Here is a 23,719-nt window from a genome sequence, read left to right on the forward strand (position 1 = left end):
AATCCAACAGCAATAGAGAGTTCCTTAAACCCCGTCAAGGAACAAGAGTGGCAGGATGATTATAGTACCGATAATATAGATGACAAATATAACGCTTTCCTTAACACATTTCTCATGGTCTGTGAGAGTTGCTTTCCATTAGAACGGTCGAAACAGGGTACTAACAGCAAAAGGCAGCCTGGGTGGCTGACTAGTGGGATAAGGATATCGTGTAAAACAAAGCGGGAATTATATCAAAATGTTAGAGGCAGTCACAATCAAGCTACATTCGCCCATTGCAATCAGTACTATAAGGTGCTTAAAAATGTTATTAGGAAGGCAAAGAGTATGTGTTATACAAATAGAGTAGCTAGTTCACAGGATAAAATTAAAACCATATGGTCAGTTGTGAAGGAAGTATCTGATCATCAGCACAAGGTCGATGATGTAAAGTCAGTTCGTTGTAAAAATATTTCTATTACTCCTAAATCAGATATATGTACAGTATTTAACAATCATTTTCTGAGCATTGCTGGTGAATTAAATAAAAACGTAGCTTCTACAGGGAATCATATAACTCTCTTGGCAAATGCCTTTCCGAGATTGATGTCTGAAATACACCTCTGTGATACAAGCAAGGGGGAGATTGAGTCACTAATTAAATCACTGAAGACTAAGGACTCTCATGGATACGATGGAGAGCCTAGCAGAATACTAAAGTACTGTGCTGCTTATGTTAGCCCTGTATTTAGCTTATTTGTAATTTTTCCTTCGGGAATGGTCGGTTTCATGAACTATTAAAGTAGTCGGTAGTAAAGCCGCTTTATAAAAATGGAGAAAGGGATAATGTAGACAATTTTAGACCTACTTCTATGCCATCAGTGTTTGGTAAAGTTATTGAAAAGGCTGTGTATGTAATTATAGCTGATCATTTTATATCACATAATTTGCTATCAAATGCACAGTTCGGATTTAGAAGTCGTTTAACAGCTGAAAATGCTATATTCTCTATTCCCTGTGAGGTACTGGATGGGTTAAACAGAAGGTTTCGAACTCTAGGCATATTTGTTTATTTAACTGAGGCGTTTGATTGTGTTGATCACAAAATATTGCCCCAGACGTTGGACCATTACGGAATACGGGGAGTAGCTCACAATTGGTTCACTTGTTACTTTAGCTATAGAGAGCGAAAGGTCATTGTTCACAGTGCTAAGAATGGCTGTGTAGTAGGGTCTGAGTGGGGTACGGTCAAGTGGGGAGTGCGCCAGGGATCAGTGTTGGGGCCACTCCTGTTCCTTATATTTGTAAATGATATGCCCTCTAGTATTACGGGTAACTCTAAAATATTTCTGTTTGCTGATGACAGTAGCTTGGTAGTGAAGGATGTTTTCAAATAGTGCAGTTCATGACATACGTTCTAGGCTCGTAGAAAATAAACTAACGCTAAATCGCAGTAAGACACGGTTTTTACAGTTTTTAACACACAATTCAACGAAAAACCTGACGTTTTAATTTCACAGAAGGGGCATATGATTAGTGAAACTGAACAGTTCAAATTTCTATGTGCTTATAGATCGTAAACTGTTGTGGAAAGCCCACGTTCAGGATCTGGTTCAAAGACTTGATGCTGCCATTTTTACTATTCGAACGGTATCTGAAGTGAGTGATCGTTTGACACGAAAATTAGTCAGCTTTGCTTGTTTTCACTCGATTATGTCGTATGGTATTTAATTTCGCGGTAACTCTTCCCATTCTAAAAGGATATTTTTGACTCAGAAACGGGCAGTTCGGGCAATAAGTGGTGTACGTTCACGAACCTCTTGTCGACCCCAGTTCACGAGCCTGGGTATTTTGACGTTGGCCCCTCAGTGTATATATATATATTCCTTACTGTCATTTCTTGTTAACAATATGAGCTTATTCCCAACAATAAGCAGCTTCCACTCAGTTAATAGTCGGCAGAAACCAAACCTGCACTTGGTCGGACATCCTTAACTCTTGTGCAGAAAGGTGTGCAGTATACTGCTGCATCCAAATTTCAATAAGCTACCACTAGAATTCATACATCTTAGCAGTAATCCACGCGCATTCAAATCGAAACTGAAGAGTTTCCTCATGGGTCACTCCTTCTGTTCTATCGAGAAGTTTCTTGAGAAATTAAGCTGATTTTTATTGTACTGTTGATTGTGTTTACTTACACTTAAGGCTTGACTTTTTTGGGGGTTTATAAACATTTTATTTTGTCTGCTTTTACTTTTATGTTGTAATTTCATGTACTGACACGTTCCATGACCTTGGAGATTTGCTCCTCAATTTGGTCCTACAGAACTTGACGTGTAAAGAAGTAAACAAGCAAACGGAAAAACTTTAACATCTGTGCTTCTTTGTCTGTGAATCAAGTAACTTCGTTTTCATTTCGTTTTATTTCGACTCCCATTTTCGTGCAACGGGATGACTGCTAACTGTAGCACTGTGTTTTTTTCTCAATCGGAATTTCGTATAGTTCTTTATGCTCTTCACTCATTGTCTTATGGTACCACTTGTCTGTTTCCCCAAACACTTAAAACAGTCTTGAAAACATGACGTGGATCAGATGTCTCCTAGGTAAGTACTTGGATTGATAGAACCTACCAGTTTCCCTACAGTTTCCTTTTCTATATCCGTACTCTGAAATCCTGTCTGCTAATTCTGTACTTGGGTTCAAAGCTGTTTCAGTAGAACAAATGGATTGTATATTTAAACTTGTAAACACAGACTGCAGTCTAACAAAACTTAACAGCGTGACTGACCATGTCATTGCATACGTTGCGCGACTCTGCAGTATGCAGTTTCATATTCCCTTTCCTTTTTTCCCTTCGCTGTACGCTTACACGTTGGCCGGATATATCTACACTAAATGTTAGCAACTATTTCCATAACAACCGTGAGTAAATTCAATATAGCGTACAAACACTGATTTTTAGGTTTTCGTCAACTGTCTAAATGAAATACTTGTCGCACCAATCAAATCACTGTTTCTAATAAACCCACGTGAAGATAAATTCTTAAAATAAAGATTATGATATGGAAATAGCGTAAAGTTCATCAACAGTTTTCTTGTACTAACTTGAGATTTTTGTACCAGAAAAGTGTGAAGTCCTTACATTGATTAGAAAAAACCACAATTAGAATCAACTTTTGTGCTGTACACGCCTATTTTTACTTCCTATAGTGAACTGAAATGTAGACAAGACTGATCAAAGTTAATAAAAACAAAAAATACCACGAGGATGACTTTTTTTTCATCTGAACACAAATGTTCTTCTTTTATACGTCGTAAAATTTCTGTCATGTGAAACATTTTTGTACAATGTGAAATTTGTCACTACTTTGCTACATAAATAAAACTGTGTATAACCTGATAAAATTATTGCTTGTTAGATTATTTCGACAGTAAAGTCGTTTCAGTTAATAATAAAGAAATCTGAAGACTCACTGAAACACAGCTTCTCATTTTTCTGTAAATTTTATCGAAATGAATGCTACACTTTACGTTGTAACAATATTGACAAGGACAGCAGTAATTTTGTTGCGTTGTTCCTTTTGACACCTTTCCGGGATGACGCAACCAAACAAGCTATTCGTCTTAGCTACGTTTGCCTTTGATGCTTCACTCACTTGTCACTTCGTGAATATCGCTTCTTATGTGCAAACAGAAACAAAGAATAGACAGCTCACTCACTTTTACGAGGAACTCCAATGATTGAGAATAAGCACGTTAACCTGAAATAAAATTGATCATATTGGCACTTGCAGGTGGTCGCTCAGACGTAAAAGTTCTGTATTTTAGGCTGTGCCACCTCAATAGGTAATGTATGAAAGTCTTGTTTCCCTTCTTCCACTTACCGCTATTTAGTCTGTTGGTGAAGTGACAGATGACATGGATGGGAGAAAATTCGGAAAACGCTGTGCCAACTTCTTCCAGATGCATTCGTAGTTCCTATGGAGCCAACATGCGCATTATGAGCAACAGCTGGCGCAGTATCTATTTCTTTCGATCTGCCCATAGCAGGAATGTTCCTTACCGTCTATGTAGCATTATAGCGCCATTCGAATAACAGTGTTTTGCTCATTCGCAGAATTGCCATTCTTGTCGCACTCCGTCTTTTGAGATTCCTTTGTGTGTACAACTGAAATGTTTCTTCGCGTTCCTTTTGCATTGTCCGTACGAAGTATCATATCTAGTTTCTCCCATATTGCGAAAGACATTTATTTTCCGAAGTAACCAACATTCGATACACGTGAATGACACAGACGGGATGACAGCTGCATTTCCTGTCTTCCCCACAGTTATCGCTGCGGTATGTTTTCCTTATTCGATGTCACGTGCTTCCGCATTTGGATATGAAATCACGTACTTCTGCATAACACGGTAGTCGGTTTCGTGATCAAAAGTCGTAAATATTGTATTTACTCTGAAACTCCGGAATTTGAAGAGTGAATGCCGTTGAATTAGTTTATTGTAGAACTACAATAATATAAGAGGGAATTACTGTGTTCCATTTGGAAAAGAAATCTGATACAGATAGCTCTGTAATTAATACAGCTATGAAAAGAGACTGTACCTCATTTAGTGATGACGTTTTCATCATTCATTTCAGTGAGAACAGAATTATGATGTCTTAAACGGTTGAGGAAATATCTCATGTATATCTTAGTTGAATCACCATAATATTTCCTTAATGCATCCTCAAAACGTAAAATTTTCAACAATTGATTTGGAACATGTCATTCCTCTTGTAACTGACCGAAATATTGATCGTTTCGTTTGCAAGTCAGTGAATAAAAATATAAAGAAGCATAATGGTATGCGTCTATTTTGGAAGAGGAACAGAAAAGAAACAAACATGCAAAAGTCATTTTTCATTCCATTACGAGTATTACGCAAATATAAGTATATTCGACGAACATGGAAGTGTTTAGCGAAACGGACGGGGATATGAAATTACACATTGCAGGACGACGTCATGTGTTCACTGGCATATTCATTTTACGATTTTCGTGTACGGACAAGGAGAGAGAGACCGTAGGGTAACTGATAGGTTGCATCAATCCAAGAAAACTATTCCTCAGTTTCTAATGTCAGACACGACCAATGTATACAACAGCAATTTCTAAAGTTGCAAAATACTATTTACGTAGTCAGTGTTAACTTTAGCTTTCTTACAGGTGCAGAAAAATGCGGTGATCCAGAAATTCCCGTGTACGGCAACGTGACAGTGGATGATGGAACAGCAACTTATACGTGCGACCAAGGCTACAAGCTGCAAGGAGTCAGCATCCGGGTGTGCGCAGTTGGAGGACAGTGGTCCGATTACCAACCCGTCTGCGTTGGTACGTACTCACCGCCACATCATCTTACCTGACTTGATTACAGTTATTCGGTTATACTACTTTAGTTTCACCGCGTGTGATAATTCTAAAGTAATGTTTATCGTTAGCTACACAGTACTGCATGTTCCTTTTAAATCTGGAAAAATTAAACGTAGAAACTGAAACAGGGTTGCAGTTTAAAGACCCACAGTGTTACTAGGCATCGATGATAAAGCTAAGACTGCACGTAGATGAAAAAGGAAATCGAAAGAGGTTTTGTTCAACCTATTAACTGACAATGTTGCTCTCAAGCACCAATGATTTCCAGTGCCCGTTGTAGGAGAACCAAAAGCCTTTACACGTTTTATCTGGTAATATTGCTCTCATGGATCCATTAACTATGCACAGTTGCCAGCGCCTATCAGTAACAGGGCATTGCTGGTACGAGCCATCATTGACCCTAACCGAGAGGTCATTCCGTGAAATATCGTGCAATTCCGCATGTCATACTTGGCTGACATCAGCATCAGCACTTCCTTACCGTTAAGGCCGTATCAAGAATCATGACATCCGGGCACGTGTAGAGGCGAGGGAGAAACGTGGAGGGAAGGCGCATGCAGTTGCACTTTTCATATTTCGCTGAGAGCAGCATCAGCACTTTCATATCTCCAGGGTAATTACAGGAATCATGACATCAGCAGCAGCACATCCAGCCCCATGCCAAGACCATGGAGCGCCGGGGTAGAGGGCGTTAAGTCCAACCATGCCTCCCCACATCCCCGTTCAGCAACCAAATTTTGCGAAGTCTACCGACTGCCGAAACAAGTCTCAACTACGTCTGCATTACGGACTACAAAAAATTCGTTTAAGGACTGGTTTACCAGTGACATTGTTATTTTTTATTTTTTATTTTGATGGTAGATTGGGGTAAAGCGTCAACGGTGGCTCTCGGTCAAACTGTCCTGGTGTAAGGGTAAAATTTTTCTGTCCTACGATAACATCATTCCAGTGACATCAATTGAGTGCACGTTGAAGGTGTAACTGTGAGACCTGAGGTCCCAGCCGGCCGAAGTGGCCGTGCGGTTAAAGGCGCTGCAGTCTGGAACCGCAAGACCGCTACGGTCGCAGGTTCGAATCCTGCCTCGGGCATGGATGTTTGTGATGTCCTTAGGTTAGTTAGGTTTAACTAGTTCTAAGTTCTAGGGGACTAATAACCTCAGCAGTTGAGTCCCATAGTGCTCAGAGCCATTTGAACCTGAGGTCCCATATCACTCGCCGATGATGGAAGTTGAACGTAGCAGGCAATAGGGAACAGTCACATTGCCAAATTTATTTTCAAAGTATAAATCATTCTCCGTCGATTACTAGATCACGCAAACAGCACATTTCGCAATAAATAATTAAAATCCAACAAAAAAAATGGTTCAGATGGCTCTGAGCACTATGGGACTTAACTTCTGAGGTCATCAGTCTCCTAGAACTTTGAACTACTTAAACCTAACTAACCTAAGGACATCACACACATCCATGCCCGAGGCAGGATTCGAACCTGCGACCGTAGCGGTCGCGCGGTTCCAGACTGTAGCTCCTAGAACCGCTCGGCCACTCCGACCGGCTAAAATCCAACATCTGCATATAGAATATAAATAACAAATTACGTATTCATATTCGTTTAAAATGAGTTTTTCCTTGAATACTATCCCATAAACCCGGAGACGATAAATAAAGGCAAGTCATGCTACACATCCTACTTGCTCCTGTCACCAGTAGATGGCTGCACTATAGAACACGCCTGCTTTCTTCCACCAGCAGATAACTGCACTGTAAAATCGACTGAAGTTTTACCTGCGAACCAAGATTTCGTACTGCCATCAACAAAATGCTGCATCATTTATTGTGATGTCAGAATATTGGAAAATACGTCTGCAATGTAAAATAAAGAGCGAGTTAATATCCACAATTACACAATTTGCCAAATTAGTCTACAAAATTCTTAAATCTGTACCTATCACTAATAACTGCTGACATTTGAGAAAGTAGGCCTAACAATTCAATGTCGTAAAAGAAACCTGACCACGCTTATAACGGCAGAGAAATACGCGTTACCTATGCAGGGAAACAGACGGACTGAATGTACCTCATTAGGCCTACTGTTGACGTAAGTCACAACACTCCCTCAAAGTAAGTATTCCTGCGATTAAATGGTTCTGTAGCACAATTTTAGGACGGACAAAGACAATGCATTGTGTTATCCACTACAAACAATATAAACAATGCTATTTATAGCAAATTACTGATATAATAGAGTACTTTGCTGTCATAAGTCTCCCTAAAAGATTTATAGACTGTATTTTTCCTATAATATTGCTAACAATATTCTAAAAAAACATCAGCAGCGTGAAAAGTGTATCGTTCATCAGGCAGAGGTATCTAAATACGTGGAGTGCGTATTCAGTCTGTGCAGTTACATTTCGGGAGATAATAGCTTACGAAAACAAAAATCTGTAACCTAGTACACCACCACAAACATATGCACAACAGAATTACCTTATCAGAGAAGGAAGCAATAAACTGATTTCATTACTAAACGTGACTTAAACTGCAGACGAACTTGGTAGAAGCAGACCTCGGGGAAGATTAGTTTGGATTCTTGTAGACCTAAAGAAAACTTTTGACAGTGTTAAGTGGAACACTCTCTTCGAAATTCTGAAGGTAGCAGGGGTAAAATACAGTGGCAGAAAGGCTATTTACAACTTCTACAGAAGCCAGACGGCAGTAATAAGAGTCGAGAGGCATGAAACGGAAGTAGTAGTTGAGAAGGGAGTGATACAGGATTGCAGGGTAATCTCAATGTTATTCAGTCTGCACATTGAACAAGTAATAACGGAAATAAAAGAAAAATATGGAGTACGAATTGAAGTTCAGGGAGAAGAAATAAAACCTTTGAGGTTTGCCGATGACATTGTAATTCTGTCAGAGACAATAAAGGACTTGAAAGAGCAGCTGAACAGAATGGACACTGATTTGCTAAGAGGACATCAGATGAATATCAACAAAAGAAAAACAAACATAATTGAATGTATTCGAATTAAATCAGGTGATTCTAAACGATTCAGATTAGTAAACAAGACACTTTAGGTAGTAGATGAGTTTCGCTATTCGGGCAGTAAATTAACTGTTGATGAGGCCATATAAGTGTAGAAAGTATATAGTAGAGAGGATATAAAGTGTAGACGGGAAACAGCAAGAAAAGCATTTCTGAAGAAGAGAAATCTGTTAACATCGAATATACACTCATGGAAATGGAAAAAAGAACACATTGACACCGGTGTGTCAGACCCACCATACTTGCTCCGGACACTGCGAGAGGGCTGTACAAGCAATGATCACACGCACGGCACAGCGGACACACCAGGAACCGCGGTGTTGGCCGTCGAATGGCGCTAGCTGCGCAGCATTTGTGCATCGCCGCCGTCAGTGTCAGCCAGTTTGCCGTGGCATACGGAGCTCCATCGCAGTCTTTAACACTGGTAGCATGCCGCGACAGCGTGGACGTGAACCGTATGTGCAGTTGACGGACTTTGAGCGAGGGCGTATAGTGGGCATGCGGGAGGCCGGGTGGACGTACCGCCGAATTGCTCAACACGTGGGGCGTGAGGTCTCCACAGTACATCGATGTTGTCGCCAGTGGTCGGCGGAAGGTGCACGTGCCCGTCGACCTGGGACCGGACCGCAGCGACGCACGGATGCACGCCAAGACCGTAGGATCCTACGCAGTGCAGTAGGGGACCGCACCGCCACTTCCCAGCAAATTAGGGACACTGTTGCTCCTGGGGTATCGGCGAGGACCATTCGCAACCGTCTCCATGAAGCTGGGCTTCAGTCCCGCACACCGTTAGGCCGTCTTCCGCTCACGCCCCAACATCGTGCAGCCCGCCTCCAGTGGTGTCGCGACGGGCGTGAATGGAGGGACGAATGGAGACGTGTCGTCTTCAGCGATGAGAGTCGCTTCTGCCTTGGTGCCAATGATGGTCGTATGCGTGTTTGGCGCCGTGCAGGTGAGCGCCACAATCAGGACTGCATACGACCGAGGCACACAGGGCCAACACCCGGCATCATGGTGTGGGGAGCGATCTCCTACACTGGCCGTACACCACTGGTGATCGTCGAGGGGACACTGAATAGTGCAAGGTACATCCAAACCGTCATCGAACCCATCGTTCTACCATTCCTAGACCGGCAAGGGAACTTGCTGTTCCAACAGGACAATGCACGTCCGCATGTATCCCGTGCCACCCAACGTGCTCTAGAAGGTGTAAGTCAACTACCCTGGTCAGCAAGATCTCCGGATCTGTCCCCCATTGAGCATGTTTGGGACTGGATGAAGCGTCGTCTCACGCGGTCTGCACGTCCAGCACGAACGCTGGTCCAACTGAGGCGCCAGGTGGAAATGGCATGGCAAGCCGTTCCACAGGACTACATCCAGCATCTCTACGATCGTCTCCATGGGAGAATAGCAGCCTGCATTGCTGCGAAAGGTGGATATACACTGTACTAGTGCCGACATTGTGCATGCTCTGTTGCCTGTGTCTATGTGCCTGTGGTTCTGTCAGTGTGATCATGTGATGTATCTGACCCCAGGAATGTGTCAATAAAGTTTCCCCTTCCTGGGACAATGAATTCACGGTGTTCTTATTTCAATTTCCAGGAGTGTAGATTTAAGTGTTACGAAGTTTCTCCTGGAGTGTAGCCATGTATGTACTTGAAACATGGACTATAGGCTGGTTAGATAAATAGAGAACAGAAGATTTTGAAATGTGGTGTTATAGAAGAATGCTGAAGATTAGATAGGTCGATTACGTAGTTAATGAGGAAGTACTGAATAGAACTTGGGAGGCAAAGAATTTGTGGCACAACTTGACCAAACGAAGGGATCGATTGCTAGGACACATTCTGAGACATCAAGGCTTCACCAGTTTAGTATTTGACGGAAGTGTGAAGGGTTAAAATAGTAGATGAACACCAAGAGATGAATACAGTAAGCAGATTAAAGAAAGATGTAGGTTGCGGTAGCTAATTCGGAGATGAAGAAGCTCGCACAGGACAGAGCGTAAAGAGCTGCAGCAAACAAGTTTTCAGACTGAAGACCACAATAACAACATTCCATCAGTTTTAATCTCTGCAAACGGCTGCTCTGTTGTTACAGCTAGAATATAATTACTCCCTTTGGCAAATTACTGGTAATCCCGCACCGCAATTGCTTCTGTAATCAAATTATTTCGCCTTCGTTTTCCGTGTATTACGACGTCGCTATCTCAGCAGAACCATGGACTGGTAGACTCTCTAACGTCATTTCCGATTATGACCCACTAAATTTTAGAACACGACCACTTCCACATCTACATGATAGAGAACAGCATCACTTTAATGCGTGTTGTAGCATTTGTTCAGTATTTATATTAATGTTGGTGGTCATACAAGCTCTTGAGTTAGGCGTTAAGCGTATTTTTGATGATTCTTTGTGTTTGAAAGGAATACGATATCGAATTATGGTAGCGATTTTGTTTGTTTCGATAAACGTGTATTTTAATGAAGTATACAACCAATTTAGATGAATGAGTATTTAATTTGTGTTTATAAAGAATGAGACGTTTCACGATATATGGTAAGTGGTTTTCCCGATATATCGACTCTGGCATTGTCTTTGGAAATGTCATATCTCTCATTGTTACCATCATTGGTTGTTTGTTTACAAGTAGTCGAAGTACACCTGCAGTTTAAGTCATGTTAAGTAATGAAATTCCTTTATTGCTTCCTTCTCTGATAAGATAATTGTGTTGTGCATATGTTTGTGGTGGTGTACTTGGTTGCAGGTTTTTGTTTTCGTGAGCTGTTGTCTCAGGAAATCTAAGTGCACAGACTGAATACGCACTCCACGTATTTAGATACCTCTGCCTGATGAACGTCACACTTTTCAAGCTGCTGATGTTTTTTTAGAATATTATTAGCAATATTATAGGAAAAATACAGTCTATAAATCTTTTAGGGAGACTTCTGACAGCAAACTACTGTATTATATCACTGATTTGCTATAAATAGCATTGTTTATATTGTTTGTAGTGGATAACACGATGCATTGTCTTTTTCCGTCCTAAAATTGTGCTACAGAACCATTTAATCGCGGGAATACATACTTTGAGGGAGTGTTGTGACTTGCAACAGTAGACCTAATGAGTTACATCTGTTTCACTGCATAGATAACACGTATTTTTCTGGAGTTATAAACGTGGTCAGGTTAGTTTTACGACACTGAATTGTTAGGCCTACATTTTCAAATGTCAGCAGTTGTTTGTAATAGGTACAGATTTTAATTTGGCAGATTGTGTATACGTGGAAATTAACTCGCTCTTTGTTTTACGCTGCAGACGTATTTTTTAGTATTCTGACATCACAATAAATAATTTGAGTTATACAGCGTTTTTCGTATGTTAACCTCAATTAGCAATGTAAACATCGTTCGCCACCCATTTTCACGCTGCCGATTTATTTTGCTGACTTTTATAATTTTTCAATATGCTAGTAGTGGAAAATAATTATTTTGTGACTGTTGCGTTATTTAAGTGTGCAACGTTCTATTGGTGGCAGTAGGAAATCGTAGTTCACAGATCAGTCAGTTTTGCAGTGCAGTCATCTGCTGGTGGAAGTAAGCACACGTGTTCTATAGTGCAGCCATCTGCTGATGACAGGAGCAAGCAGGACGTGTAACAGCATTTGCCTTTACTTATCGTCTCAGGGTTTTGTGGGACTGCATTTAAGGAAAAACTCATTTTCAATGAATGCGAATTCCTTATTCCTTAGTTATGTTGTATAAGTAAATGTTGTTTTTTAATTGCTTATAAAGAAATATGCTGTTTACAGGATGTGGTAATCGATAGTGAATGATTTATAGCATCAAATTAAATTGACCAATGTGGCTGATGAGCCAGTTCTTAAATGAATTTTTTGAAGTTATTAACACAAACATAGTTGGTAAATGTTTCGGCTGTTCAGATACTTCACCGTATTTTGCTGTTGAGCAGTGATGTAGGGAGGCATGAGGGGGCTTAATATTCTCCACCATTCCTCTAAATGACCTTGGAATGTGGTCAGATGTGCTGCTGCTGATGTCGCGATTCCTGCAATGGTGTTCCAGATTAGAAATTGCTGATGCTGCTCTCAGTAAAATACAACAAACGCAATTCCATGAGGTTTCCCAGAACAACCCCTCGGTTCGGGTGAGGGTTGGTTTGAACTGGCAACTTGCAATGCCCTACAACACCTGTCTGCATAGAGGATAATTTTGTCACCAAATGGCACTTACATGGGTGAGGCTCATAGTGCAAACCACCCCAAGTACATTATATTATTAAAAGTATTCTGACAAAACTATATAATGAAACATGGACCAACATATATCACGAGACGTGTACGTGCTTGTATAAAAGGAAAATCATGTTGTCTGGGGCGAGCAGTGGCAGCAAAATGGTTCGCTCTGGAGAGTTCCATGACTTCGGACGTGTACTTCTCACTGAACTTCACCTAAATACTAACTATATCACGGAAATTTCAACATTGCTAAAGCTGCCCAAATCTACTGTTGGTGATGTGATTGTGAAGTGGAAACGTTAAGGAACAATCACAGCAAAAGGAAGACCAGACATATCCCACACACAGACAGACAGGGACCCTCGAAAGCTGCAGGGGATGGTTCATCTATATCTACGTCTACATGATTACCCTGCAATTCACAATTAACTGCCTGGCAGAGGGTACATTGAACCAACTTTAAGCTACTTCTCTACCGTTCCACTTGTAAAAACCGCATCAAATCAGGTGAAAGAATCACTCATAAGTTTTAAGGTGCTACCAGGAGTTGAGGGTTAAAAGGACTGGGATAAAATGATCGAGCATCTCCTCATAAGCTACAGATTTCTGCTGTCAGTGCCATGCGATACTTTAAGTGGTGTTAAGAGTGACACCACTGGACAATGGATGGATGGAAAACCTGCAAGTATCTCGATCACGCCAAGCCTTCACGATCTTGTTAAAAAACTTTACTAAAAAATATCCATCCTGAGGTTGAAGGTCACTCTTTTGTCCATGTTCGCTTACAAATTATTTTGTTTTTGAACACGTTCTTCATTAAGCAAATACTATTGTTTCTTCTTTTTACACAGACATGTTTCGCTGAAGTGAAAGCATCGTTTTTTTATTTTCTTGCTGTTAAATAACAGCTTATCACAGAAAGTGAAAACATAACAAAACGACATGAAATAAACAATAACCTAAATATCAATGCAGGTCTGAAAAGAGGGTAAACTGCAGACGAAATCGGACGCGTCATAAAGGAAAAATAAAATAACATATCATTAGGAACAAAACGTGAAGAAGGGATAGACATCTGGAAGAATACTGAATAAACATCGAAGCTGTGGGTATCTAATCACAAAAGCTGACAAAGCAACACTATGGTAATAATTAAACAAGAAGCATACAAAAATTAAATCTTAAATTTTCTATAAGAAATCAAGATAGGAAAGTTAACCAGTGACCCAACACAGTGATACCAGAAAAATACACAGATACTTCTTTAGAAGATTTTACACATATTCATAAAACAAAACGAAAGGGCTAAGGCGGAAGAAAACGAATGTACGCACACTAAACAGCCTTCCGAAAGTGGATAAGCGAGATATATCGATCAACGGTTGTATATTTCAGTATTACACCTACATATCACCTAACCAGAGAATTATACAAATACTTACAGAAATATTAACTATATAGTAACAACAGAAGCATACACAACAATGAAGAGCTGATAGAAAAGATCAAACATGTGAACAGACCAACAACAGCCATATCCATTCAACATTACATCCATGTATACCAATATCACGACCAGAGAAACCATCAGCATCATGAAACAGCAATTAGAACAAGAGAAAGACAGTCCTGGACCCAATGTAAAAGAAATAAGGAACATTCTGAAATTAATCAGAGAACAAAACTGTTTCTCATTTGGCAATCAGTTGTACTCACAGGAAGATAGGCTTCCTATGGGGTCAAAAGTCAATGGACTTTTAGCCAAAGTCTTCCTTAATTACACTGAAAACAAAATATTTGAAACCACACTAACACTTAAACAATACGCGATAGTTATTTAGCATCACTACATAGTGACATCATATATCTTCTAGGTGAAACACCCAGTCACATCCAATAACTCCACAGTGACAAAAACAGTCCATCCTAAAACAAAATCCACCGTAGAAACAAAAAATCGGAAAAGGCTAAATTTCTTTTACGTCCCCACACACAGACATGACAACCAGCATCAGTTTTTCATATTCAGAGAAATAACCATCACCAGCACAGACTCTAGCAACCCTACTACATCCAAAGAAGCTGGTTTCATATACAAGTTGCGCAGACTGAATAAAACTCCACCAAATGAAGACAACTACAAAACTGACGTATATGTAGTCAAAAACGTTATCGACTATCTGACAAACTGAATCACAAAATTAAAACAAAAATAAATGGGACACCTAGCACACAAAAACCAAGAGATAATCACAAACATTCAAACAAAGGCACACAGACATTAATACACATAATGCAAACACACAGAAGACGCACACAAGCTCACATAAACAAGAAATATCCACCACAATAAGGAAAAATAGCAACAATAAGGAAAAATAGCAGCTCACAGGATGGTCAACATACTCATAAGACACAGAGTGCAAATAGCCTACTGAACAGGTAACTCAACCTAGAGAAAACTAAAAACAGCCAGTACCAAGACAGACAAACACAGCACATCTGGTATTTATCTGTTGATATGTCATTACTGCAGTTCAATGTACATTGCGTGTACAGGCAGAAATTTCAAGATTAGGTACGCAGAAGGTACTAAAAAGGAGCAACTATCATTCGGTATTCGCAGAACGCATTATGGAAATGGATCACAGACAAATAGACATCAAACCCGACCTAAAAATTCTGAAATGCAGCAACAGCCCCAACAAAAGCAAATAACTCAGGAAAATTATCAAATGCAGAGATCCACAGTAGAATGAAAAGAAATAATAAACTTACGCACAATCGTCTGCAACGGAACTCTGATCTCTGCCCTCAAAGAACTGCCATAAAACCCAAACCTGTTAAAGTAAGTGGAAAAATACTGCATGCACAAACGGAAACACACACACAAACTTTCTCATACAATAAAGTAATGTTAACCACAACAATCTGAATTCTCAGTTGCAAATTTTTTACATTAATTTCTCTATGCTTGCCGATGACGAACTGAATAACAGCTACAATGCAAAATTCAGTAAGCCACAATAACCGCAGAATGCGTTACCAAGCTATACAGGATAGCCAGAAACAATCTGAAAAGCTTGGAAGGGCGTTGCAGTGAAAATGGTGCTGATAAATAATTGTTAAGAAAAAAATTCGATACGTTGAGGATTTTTTAAGTTAGCCTATCAGGCTATTACGTGCACAAATTCAAGTGAACCGCCAGGAATTTTCCGGAAGAAAGGCCCATAGACAAAGTGGTTATTTGAGACAGGACTGTTCAAACACTTACGTTTAATATATCGGAATAACAATCTGATTCTAATATAGAAGTACATTTTAATAGGATGTGTACTACTATTAGGTAAATCTTTCCACAATACTAGATATTTTAACCCTATGTTTTTAATGTGAAAAATAATATTTCTGATAAACATCTATAGGCGCTTTTCCCGTAGATCAGTGTCAGTAGATTATAACGAGCAAACAGTTCTTTCATCGGATGTTAGTTTAACCGTCAGGAAACATTAAAATATAATAGTAATATTGTTCTTAATCATTTCTAAGTTCAGGAAACCCCCCAGAGAAGTGCATATAGTACAATCCTCGTAAGACTGTAGTCATTTACTACCCATCACTACTATTTACTGTTGCACAACCTCAACAGGTTTCTTCATAATGTAAACACAGCACTAACTGCCGATGTTCCAAGTAAGCTGACCTGCACGTAAGCACTCACTACATTAAAGTGAACGAGAAGTGCTGCTCGCACAAGCATCAAGAATACAGTGCCCTGACTTCTAGCATTCAGATAATGAAACAAAACTGTGGCAGTATATTCTACATAACACGGTGATTAATTTTAAACAGTTTCCAGAAAAGGGGCCCATACACTTGTGGACCCTTCTTCCGGAAATACCTCAATTAATGTCAGTTGTTCTGATAACGTAGATGATAGCGAACGAGATTGTTCAGCCTTTTCCTCGGGTTTGATCATTACTAAGCACCCATGTCCAATTTCTTCACTTTTAGGAAACCAAACAAAGATCACGTTTGGAGACACCGCCAAAATTTCCGCCCACAACGGCACGATTGGCTACCTTCAATGATAGTTAACTCGGAAACGAACCTACGTGTGGAATTTTTATCGAAATTTTAACAATTATTTCTCAGAGAAACCTACGCTGCAACGCCCATACACGCATTTCAAACTGTTTTTGATGTATGCTTTCTAATTTGTGAATAGTTTTCTTACAAACGGAATCTCAATATGTACAAATGGTAAAGAACATTGCTCTTATATACTAGAAAGTAAATAAAAGCCCTTTTATCTTCAGCAAAACTTTTGTTTGTTAGAAGAAGAAAACAGTTGTGTTTGTTCAATTCGGTATTCATCCAAAATCAAAAGTATTAAAAAATTCTAGAAATTTTAAGTCTGAAAAAAGAAATACGACAATGGAATACAGCAACTACTAAGCGGAAATGTAATTAACAATGTAGCAGCAGTGACGCACAATTTACGTGTCACAACGAGGTAATGTTACTGTGCAACTGTGATCAGCCGAAAAAGTGTTCTGCAAACGCAACATTCCAATCTATTTCATACATTTCACATTTTGCTTCATAGATAGCTTCGCAGAAATGATTTTTAGTCAGTAGCAGTTTTCCAAATCGTGTCTACGAAAACTTCAAAGTGATGCGGCGTTACTATGCTAGATTTTGTTTACAGAGGACGCATAGGTTACAAACCACGTGCAGTTCAGTCAACCGCATGCACTACTGGTTGGTACAAAATACACGCTGGCTGAGACAGGTGGAATATCAACGACCTTGAGCCGACCACGTGTCGTTCGCGCGTTTGGAGAAAAGCGTCATCGGTCCCTGTTTTACTCGTGGGACTCTAAATAGCTACAAGTATCTGCAGTTGATAACACAAATGCTGACGCAGTTATTGTAAGGCATGCCACTGGACATAGTGCAACCCATGTGATACTGGCTTGACGGATGTCAAGCCCATTCCGCACAGATAATTAGAAACATTCGTAGCACAACACTGGGAGATCGCTGGATTGTTCGTTTGCGACTGACAGCACGCTCACCAAACATAAAAGAAGACCACTACGAGGAAACATCAACAACTACTGAGGATGTGAAGTACGTAGCAACACGCGCCAGGGTTACGATAAGTCCAAATGAAATTCGAATTGCGGTATTGTCTGTTCGGGATCGCTTTATTGCACGTATCAGTGTTGAAAGTCAACATATTGAGCAGTTGATATGACAGACACAAACGTAATCATTTAAAACGTGCCTAAATGACGCGTTTGCTCACATCTGGTGCAGTATTTGAGACAATTGTGGGACCACTCCTCTTATCTCCTCTCCCACTGACTGCGGGGCCATCGTTTGTGGATTCATATCTTGTAACTATTTTTACAAGCTGCGACATAATCGTGAACAAAAGCAGTTATCCAGGAGCCAACTTACAATGCGTTTTAGTTCAAGAATAGTTTTTACTGAAATGTACAGTTTTACTTAATTGTACATATATATTTCCGATATGTGAACAGTATGAATACCTGACGAGCTTACGTCGCCAATGTGTTTAACGTGTTGCAATACACCCAAGATTGCTGTGAACAGTAGCGCCGTTCACATAATGATTTTCGCGGCGCTGTGGCCTGGTTGGCACTATATTATTGTTACTGTTCGACGACGCCTAACTCATTTTGTTTATATTTATTGAAGATGCCAGTCTGGCTCAGTCATATTACAGTAATATGAGATTTTGTCTGTTTTACTTAGATATGTTTCATCACATAGTGAAGAATATGTTTGCTATACAGGGTGTTACAAAAAGGTACGGCCAAACTTTCAGGAAACATTCCTCACACACAAAGAAAGAAAATATGTTATGTGGACATGTGTCCGGAAACGCTTACTTTCCATGTTAGAGCTCATTTTATTACTTCTCTTCAAATCACATTCATCATGGAATGGAAACACACAGCAACAGAACGTACCAGCGTGACTTCACTTTGTTACAGGAAATGTTCAAAATGTCCTCCGTTAGCGAGGATACATGCATCCACCCTCCGTCGCATGGAATCCCTGATGCACTGATGCAGCCCTGGAGAATGGCGTATTATATCACAGCCGTCCACAATACGAGCACGAAGAGTCTCTACATTTGGTACCGGGGTTTCGTAGACAAGAGCTTTCAAATGCCCCCATAAATGAAAGTCAAGAGGGTTGAGGTCAGGAGAGCGTGGAGGCCATGGAATTGGTCCGCCTCTACCAATCCATAGGTCACCGAATCTGTTGTTGAGAACCGTACGAACACTTCGACTGAAATGTGCAGGAGCTCCATCGTGCATGAACGACATGTTGTGTCGTACTTGTAAAGGCACATGTTCTAACAGCACAGGTGGAGTATCCCGTATGAAATCATGGCGATGAATCGAGGAAGTACAGTACATACTGACGAAACTAAAATGAGCTCTAACATGGAAATTAAGCGTTTCCGGACACATGTCCACATAACATCTTTTCTTTATTTGTGTGTGACGAATGTTTCCTGAAAGTTTAGTCGTACCTTTTTGTAACACCCTGTATAAACCAGGATATGCTGAGGTAACAAAAGTCAGGGAATACATCCTAATATCGTGTCTGACTTCTTTCCGGCGTGATGTATCCGCTCGGCGTGGCACGGTCTCAGGAGGACATCGGAAGTCCTCTGCAGAAATATTGACCCGTGTTGCCTCTATAGCCGTCCATAATTGCGAAAGTGTTGCCGGTGCAGGATTTTGTGCACGATCTAACTTCTCGATTATGTTCTATAAATGTTCGATAGTATTCATGCTGTGCGACCTGAGTGGCCAAATAATTCGCTCGAATTGTCTAGAATGTTCTTCAAACCAAGCACGAACAACTGTGGCCCGGTAACATGGCGCATAGTTATCCTTAAAAATGTCATCATTGGCTGGGAACATGAAGTCCATGAATGGGTGCAAATTGTCTCCAAGTGGACGAACGTACATATTTCCAGTCAATAATCGGTTCAATTGGACCAGAGGACCACGTCCATTCCACGTAAACACAGCTCACACTATTATGGAGCCACGACCAGCTTGTAAAGTTCCATATCTATAACTGGAGCACATGGTTTCGTGGGGTCTGCGCCACATTCAAACCCTACCATCAACTCTTACCAACTGAAAGCAGGACTCATCCGACAAGGCCACGATTTTGTAGTCGTCTAGGATCCAACAGATATGGTCACGAGTCGAGGAGAGGCGCTGCAGGTGATGTCGTGCTGTTAATAAAGGCATTCACGTCAGTCGTCTGCTGCTGTAGTCCATTAGCGCCATATTTAGGCGCACTGTCCTGACGGATACGTTCGTCGTACCTCGCGCATCTATTTCTGATGTTATTTCGCGCAATGTTGGTTGTCTGTTAGTATTGACAACTCTACGCAAAAACCGCTGCTCTCGATCGTTAAGCGAATTCCATCGGCCACTGCGTTGTCCATGGTGAGAGGTAATGCCTGAAATGTGGTATTCTCGGCACACACTTGGCATTGTGGATCTCGAAATATTGAATACCCTAGTAGAATGTCTCATGCGTATAGCAATCAAAGTCTGTTAATTTCCGTCGTACAGCCATCACGTCGGAAACCTTTCCACACGAATTACCTGAGTAGAAATGACAGCTCCACCAGTTCACTGCCCATTTATGCCTCTTGTACGTGATACTATCGCTAACTGTATATGTGCATATCGCTATCCCATGACTTTTGTCACCTCAGTGTGGACGAATGTAGCTTCACTCCGCTATTTCACAATTTATCGTTTTCCAGATGGAGATTGCGTTTCCCACTTTTTATGACAAATCTGAAGATGACGCTTAGAGCCAAAATCTGTATTCTGAGGACATTTTGTTGTGACTGTAGATTAGAATCAATGGCGAGGCGTGGCATTTTTGTAGGATAGGATGAGAATAATGAATTTCTAAAAAAGATAAAAAATCTTGAAACAAAAACCTGTATAATTGAAACACTGCAAATGTAACTTTATTACAGATTTTGACTAATAATGAAACTGCTACAGAAATTATTGTGAATAGATGCATAAAAATATTAAACAGCTACACATTAATAAAAATATAACACATAATAACTCACCGTTACATCTTTTTGTAAATTAGTTCTATCCTTCTGTCCTTTTTCTGGGCGTAAACATCGATAACACGAGATTTGAACTCCCTCCGCTTGGCTCAATATTTCACGCTTCCCTTATCTGTAGCCAAAATCGCCAAGTTTGACAGTCTGTCATTTCTCATCGTGTTGTGAAAGGATTTAACGCATTTTAATTTACTCATGCTTCTTTCGCAAGACGTGGTGGTTGCTGGAATTTGCAGGAACCAACGACAGTGATTTCATAAATTAGGAGAGCACTTTTTTAAATCCATTAATTATAATGGATTTAAGGAGTTCCGGAGGCTGTAGACGTTTATCCTGACTGCTGTAAATAAACGTAAGTTCTTTTTTCAGTTTTTCACTGTCAGATAAAGGATACATTTTAAGCAGATTTTCAGCTTCACGAATCAGGAAACTGTTTGGCCTACTATAACCTGAGAACTTTTTCTCATTTACAAATTTTGTAAAACCTGTTTCACTAAGATCCTGGAATCTAGTTTCCACGTTTACTACTACTGTGTCAATCACTTCTAGTGTTAGCCTACTCAGTTCCCGAATACTCGCTTCTGTTTCGTTAAAATTTATTTCAGATAATCCTGCTAAATTTATAACGCACGTAGCTCCCACTATGCAATTCAGAATAATTTGCTCACATCTTAATGTTACTACAGCCTTAATGTAATTTTCAGTTTCGAGCTTACAGCGTCTAATGTTCACAGTTTTACTTTGAAAGATGTCGAACAAGATACTTGTGTCCTGGGTAATCGAACTCTGCAGCTGCAGTAGAAAAAGCAAAATTTGATTATCCAGTATACTATCTAGCAAAATTGCTTGATGTGAAGAATTATCACCTCACCCTTCATTGTTTATCACAGCGTTAAATGCAGCCCTCAGGACTGTGTAGTGAAGAATAATGCTTTGTACAACGCGCGAATCGGAATTCCACCTTGTTTCTCAAGAACTTGGTAGTTTAAAACCCCTTTCTATCAGTTGACTTCTTTTACTGTAACGGCTAAATCATGAATGAAATCCTTACAGATTTTCCGCAAAAAATTCTACTTGTGTAATTTTTTTTACACAGGAGCACCGGGTTCAACTGACGTGCGTAGCAGCGGATAAAGAGAGCATGAGGATAAGCTTGTTTCGACATAGAATGGACACCATTATTTTTCTCTGCTATTGCAGTACAGCGGTCGTATGTTTGAGATACTAATTTGATTTTATCAATATTCCAACTGCTTAGCACTTGCAAAAAAACAGTGGTTATGCCTAGTGCACTCCGGTCTTTGGATACGTCATGTATTATTTTCCACTTATACTTCATACCAAATTTTTACTGTCAGTTCTTACATCCGGACATGAGCGAAATAGCCAAAATGATCACCGCTGTTAATAAGCACCACTGCGGTGATGGTTCATCAAATACAACGTAAAACATGACAAATTTAATTTAATATTTGACACTGAAAACCCAGGAATTACTGATTACACATCTGACAACCGGTGCAAGAACCTGAAGATTTTGTCCTGAAGTGAGAAATATGATGTTTTAAATTGAAATGAAAACTGTGTGCATCCAAATACATTTTTCTCCACCTGTAACAAATGTTTTCCAAATAAAAGTGTGAAATGTGCCACCAACATATCGTCAATGAAGCCATGAGCAGCACTGGGAATTTTTTTTATTTGTAACTTAGTAATAAAATGAACTGAATTCAGAAAAAAAATAATGTCTAGCTCCGACATTATAAGTACCAAGATTCTTAAAATGCTACACAATGTTACTGTATCGCTGTACATATCACGCTTGATTCTCATAAATAAAACATTTACTTTCAGAGAGGATCACTTCGAATGCTTCACAATGGCTATTATCTCTTACGAGAGATTCTACGCTCTTATTTTTAAAACTTCTTTCTAGGTTAATAACTATCTTCCGCAAAATTTGATAGTAACAATACAGTTATTTCATGAAGATTAAAATACAGACATTCTGATATCAGATCTTCAGTAAAGGTGTTAACGTATTTACCAATAAACATTTTTCGCCGAATGTGTTTTGTACAATTTGGCATCTTCCTTAAAATCTTCAAACGGACTATATACTCATACATAAAACTGAAATACTGAAAATTTTGTTTCTATGTACATGAAAGGCCGTCATTGTGGTGGGCTTGTCAAAAAGTTCTTGACTATAGGTGTCGTGATCAGCTGTAGAGCAGGGCTGTCAGTGCATTTCCCATGTTGAACTCATGAACACAGTTCTGTTATTTGCACAGACATTAAACACTAATCAGTACATCCTGCGCTTAATTCCAAGCAAATTATGTGACTTGTCACCACGTAGTAAGAACACACAATGCACCTATACCTATGTCTATTGTTGTACATATCTGGCGAAAGAAGTAGAAAGCGCTATGGATATTAGGTTTGCAAAACTGAAAACATCAGAATTACGTTTTCTGCCTCCAACAGTCCTTACTTCAAGTGATGTGTGCAAACGATAGATTATTAAAGATTCAGAGAATTTTCCATTCCATTGTTTCTCAGATATCACTTTGGTGGTTGACTACTGAGCAATACACCTTGTCGTTAATTCGTTTTGTCCGCATTCCAAATACTGGCTACATAATACTGTCATGGGAGGACGTTTTTCGCCCCACGATGTACGCAATTTCCAGCCATGTGGCTCTAAGGCTCCAAAGGCTCAATAACATAGATTTGCCTTGCCGGAAGTTTCCACGGTATTGTTTCACATACACTGAAGCTCCAAAGAAACTTGTTTAGGCACGTGTATTCAAATACTTAGATATGTAAACAGGCAGAATGAAGCACTGCAGTCAG

At 39.9% G+C, this 23,719-nt stretch overlaps 1 protein-coding gene across 1 annotated transcript in view; it reads left to right on the forward strand.

Moving 5' to 3' along the window:
• The window catches only part of LOC126249436 (uncharacterized), a 780,472-nt gene that overhangs the window by 610,212 nt on the left and 146,541 nt on the right, over nucleotides 1-23,719 (forward strand). Inside the window, exon 7 of the mRNA XM_049951089.1 lies at nucleotides 5,188-5,352. Within this exon, the coding sequence (XP_049807046.1) occupies nucleotides 5,188-5,352 (165 nt within the window). The remainder of the gene's footprint in view (nucleotides 1-5,187; nucleotides 5,353-23,719) is intronic.

The sequence above is a fragment of the Schistocerca nitens genome, chromosome 3 (genome assembly GCF_023898315.1).
Source record: "Schistocerca nitens isolate TAMUIC-IGC-003100 chromosome 3, iqSchNite1.1, whole genome shotgun sequence".
Classification (NCBI taxonomy): Eukaryota; Metazoa; Arthropoda; class Insecta; order Orthoptera; family Acrididae; genus Schistocerca; species Schistocerca nitens.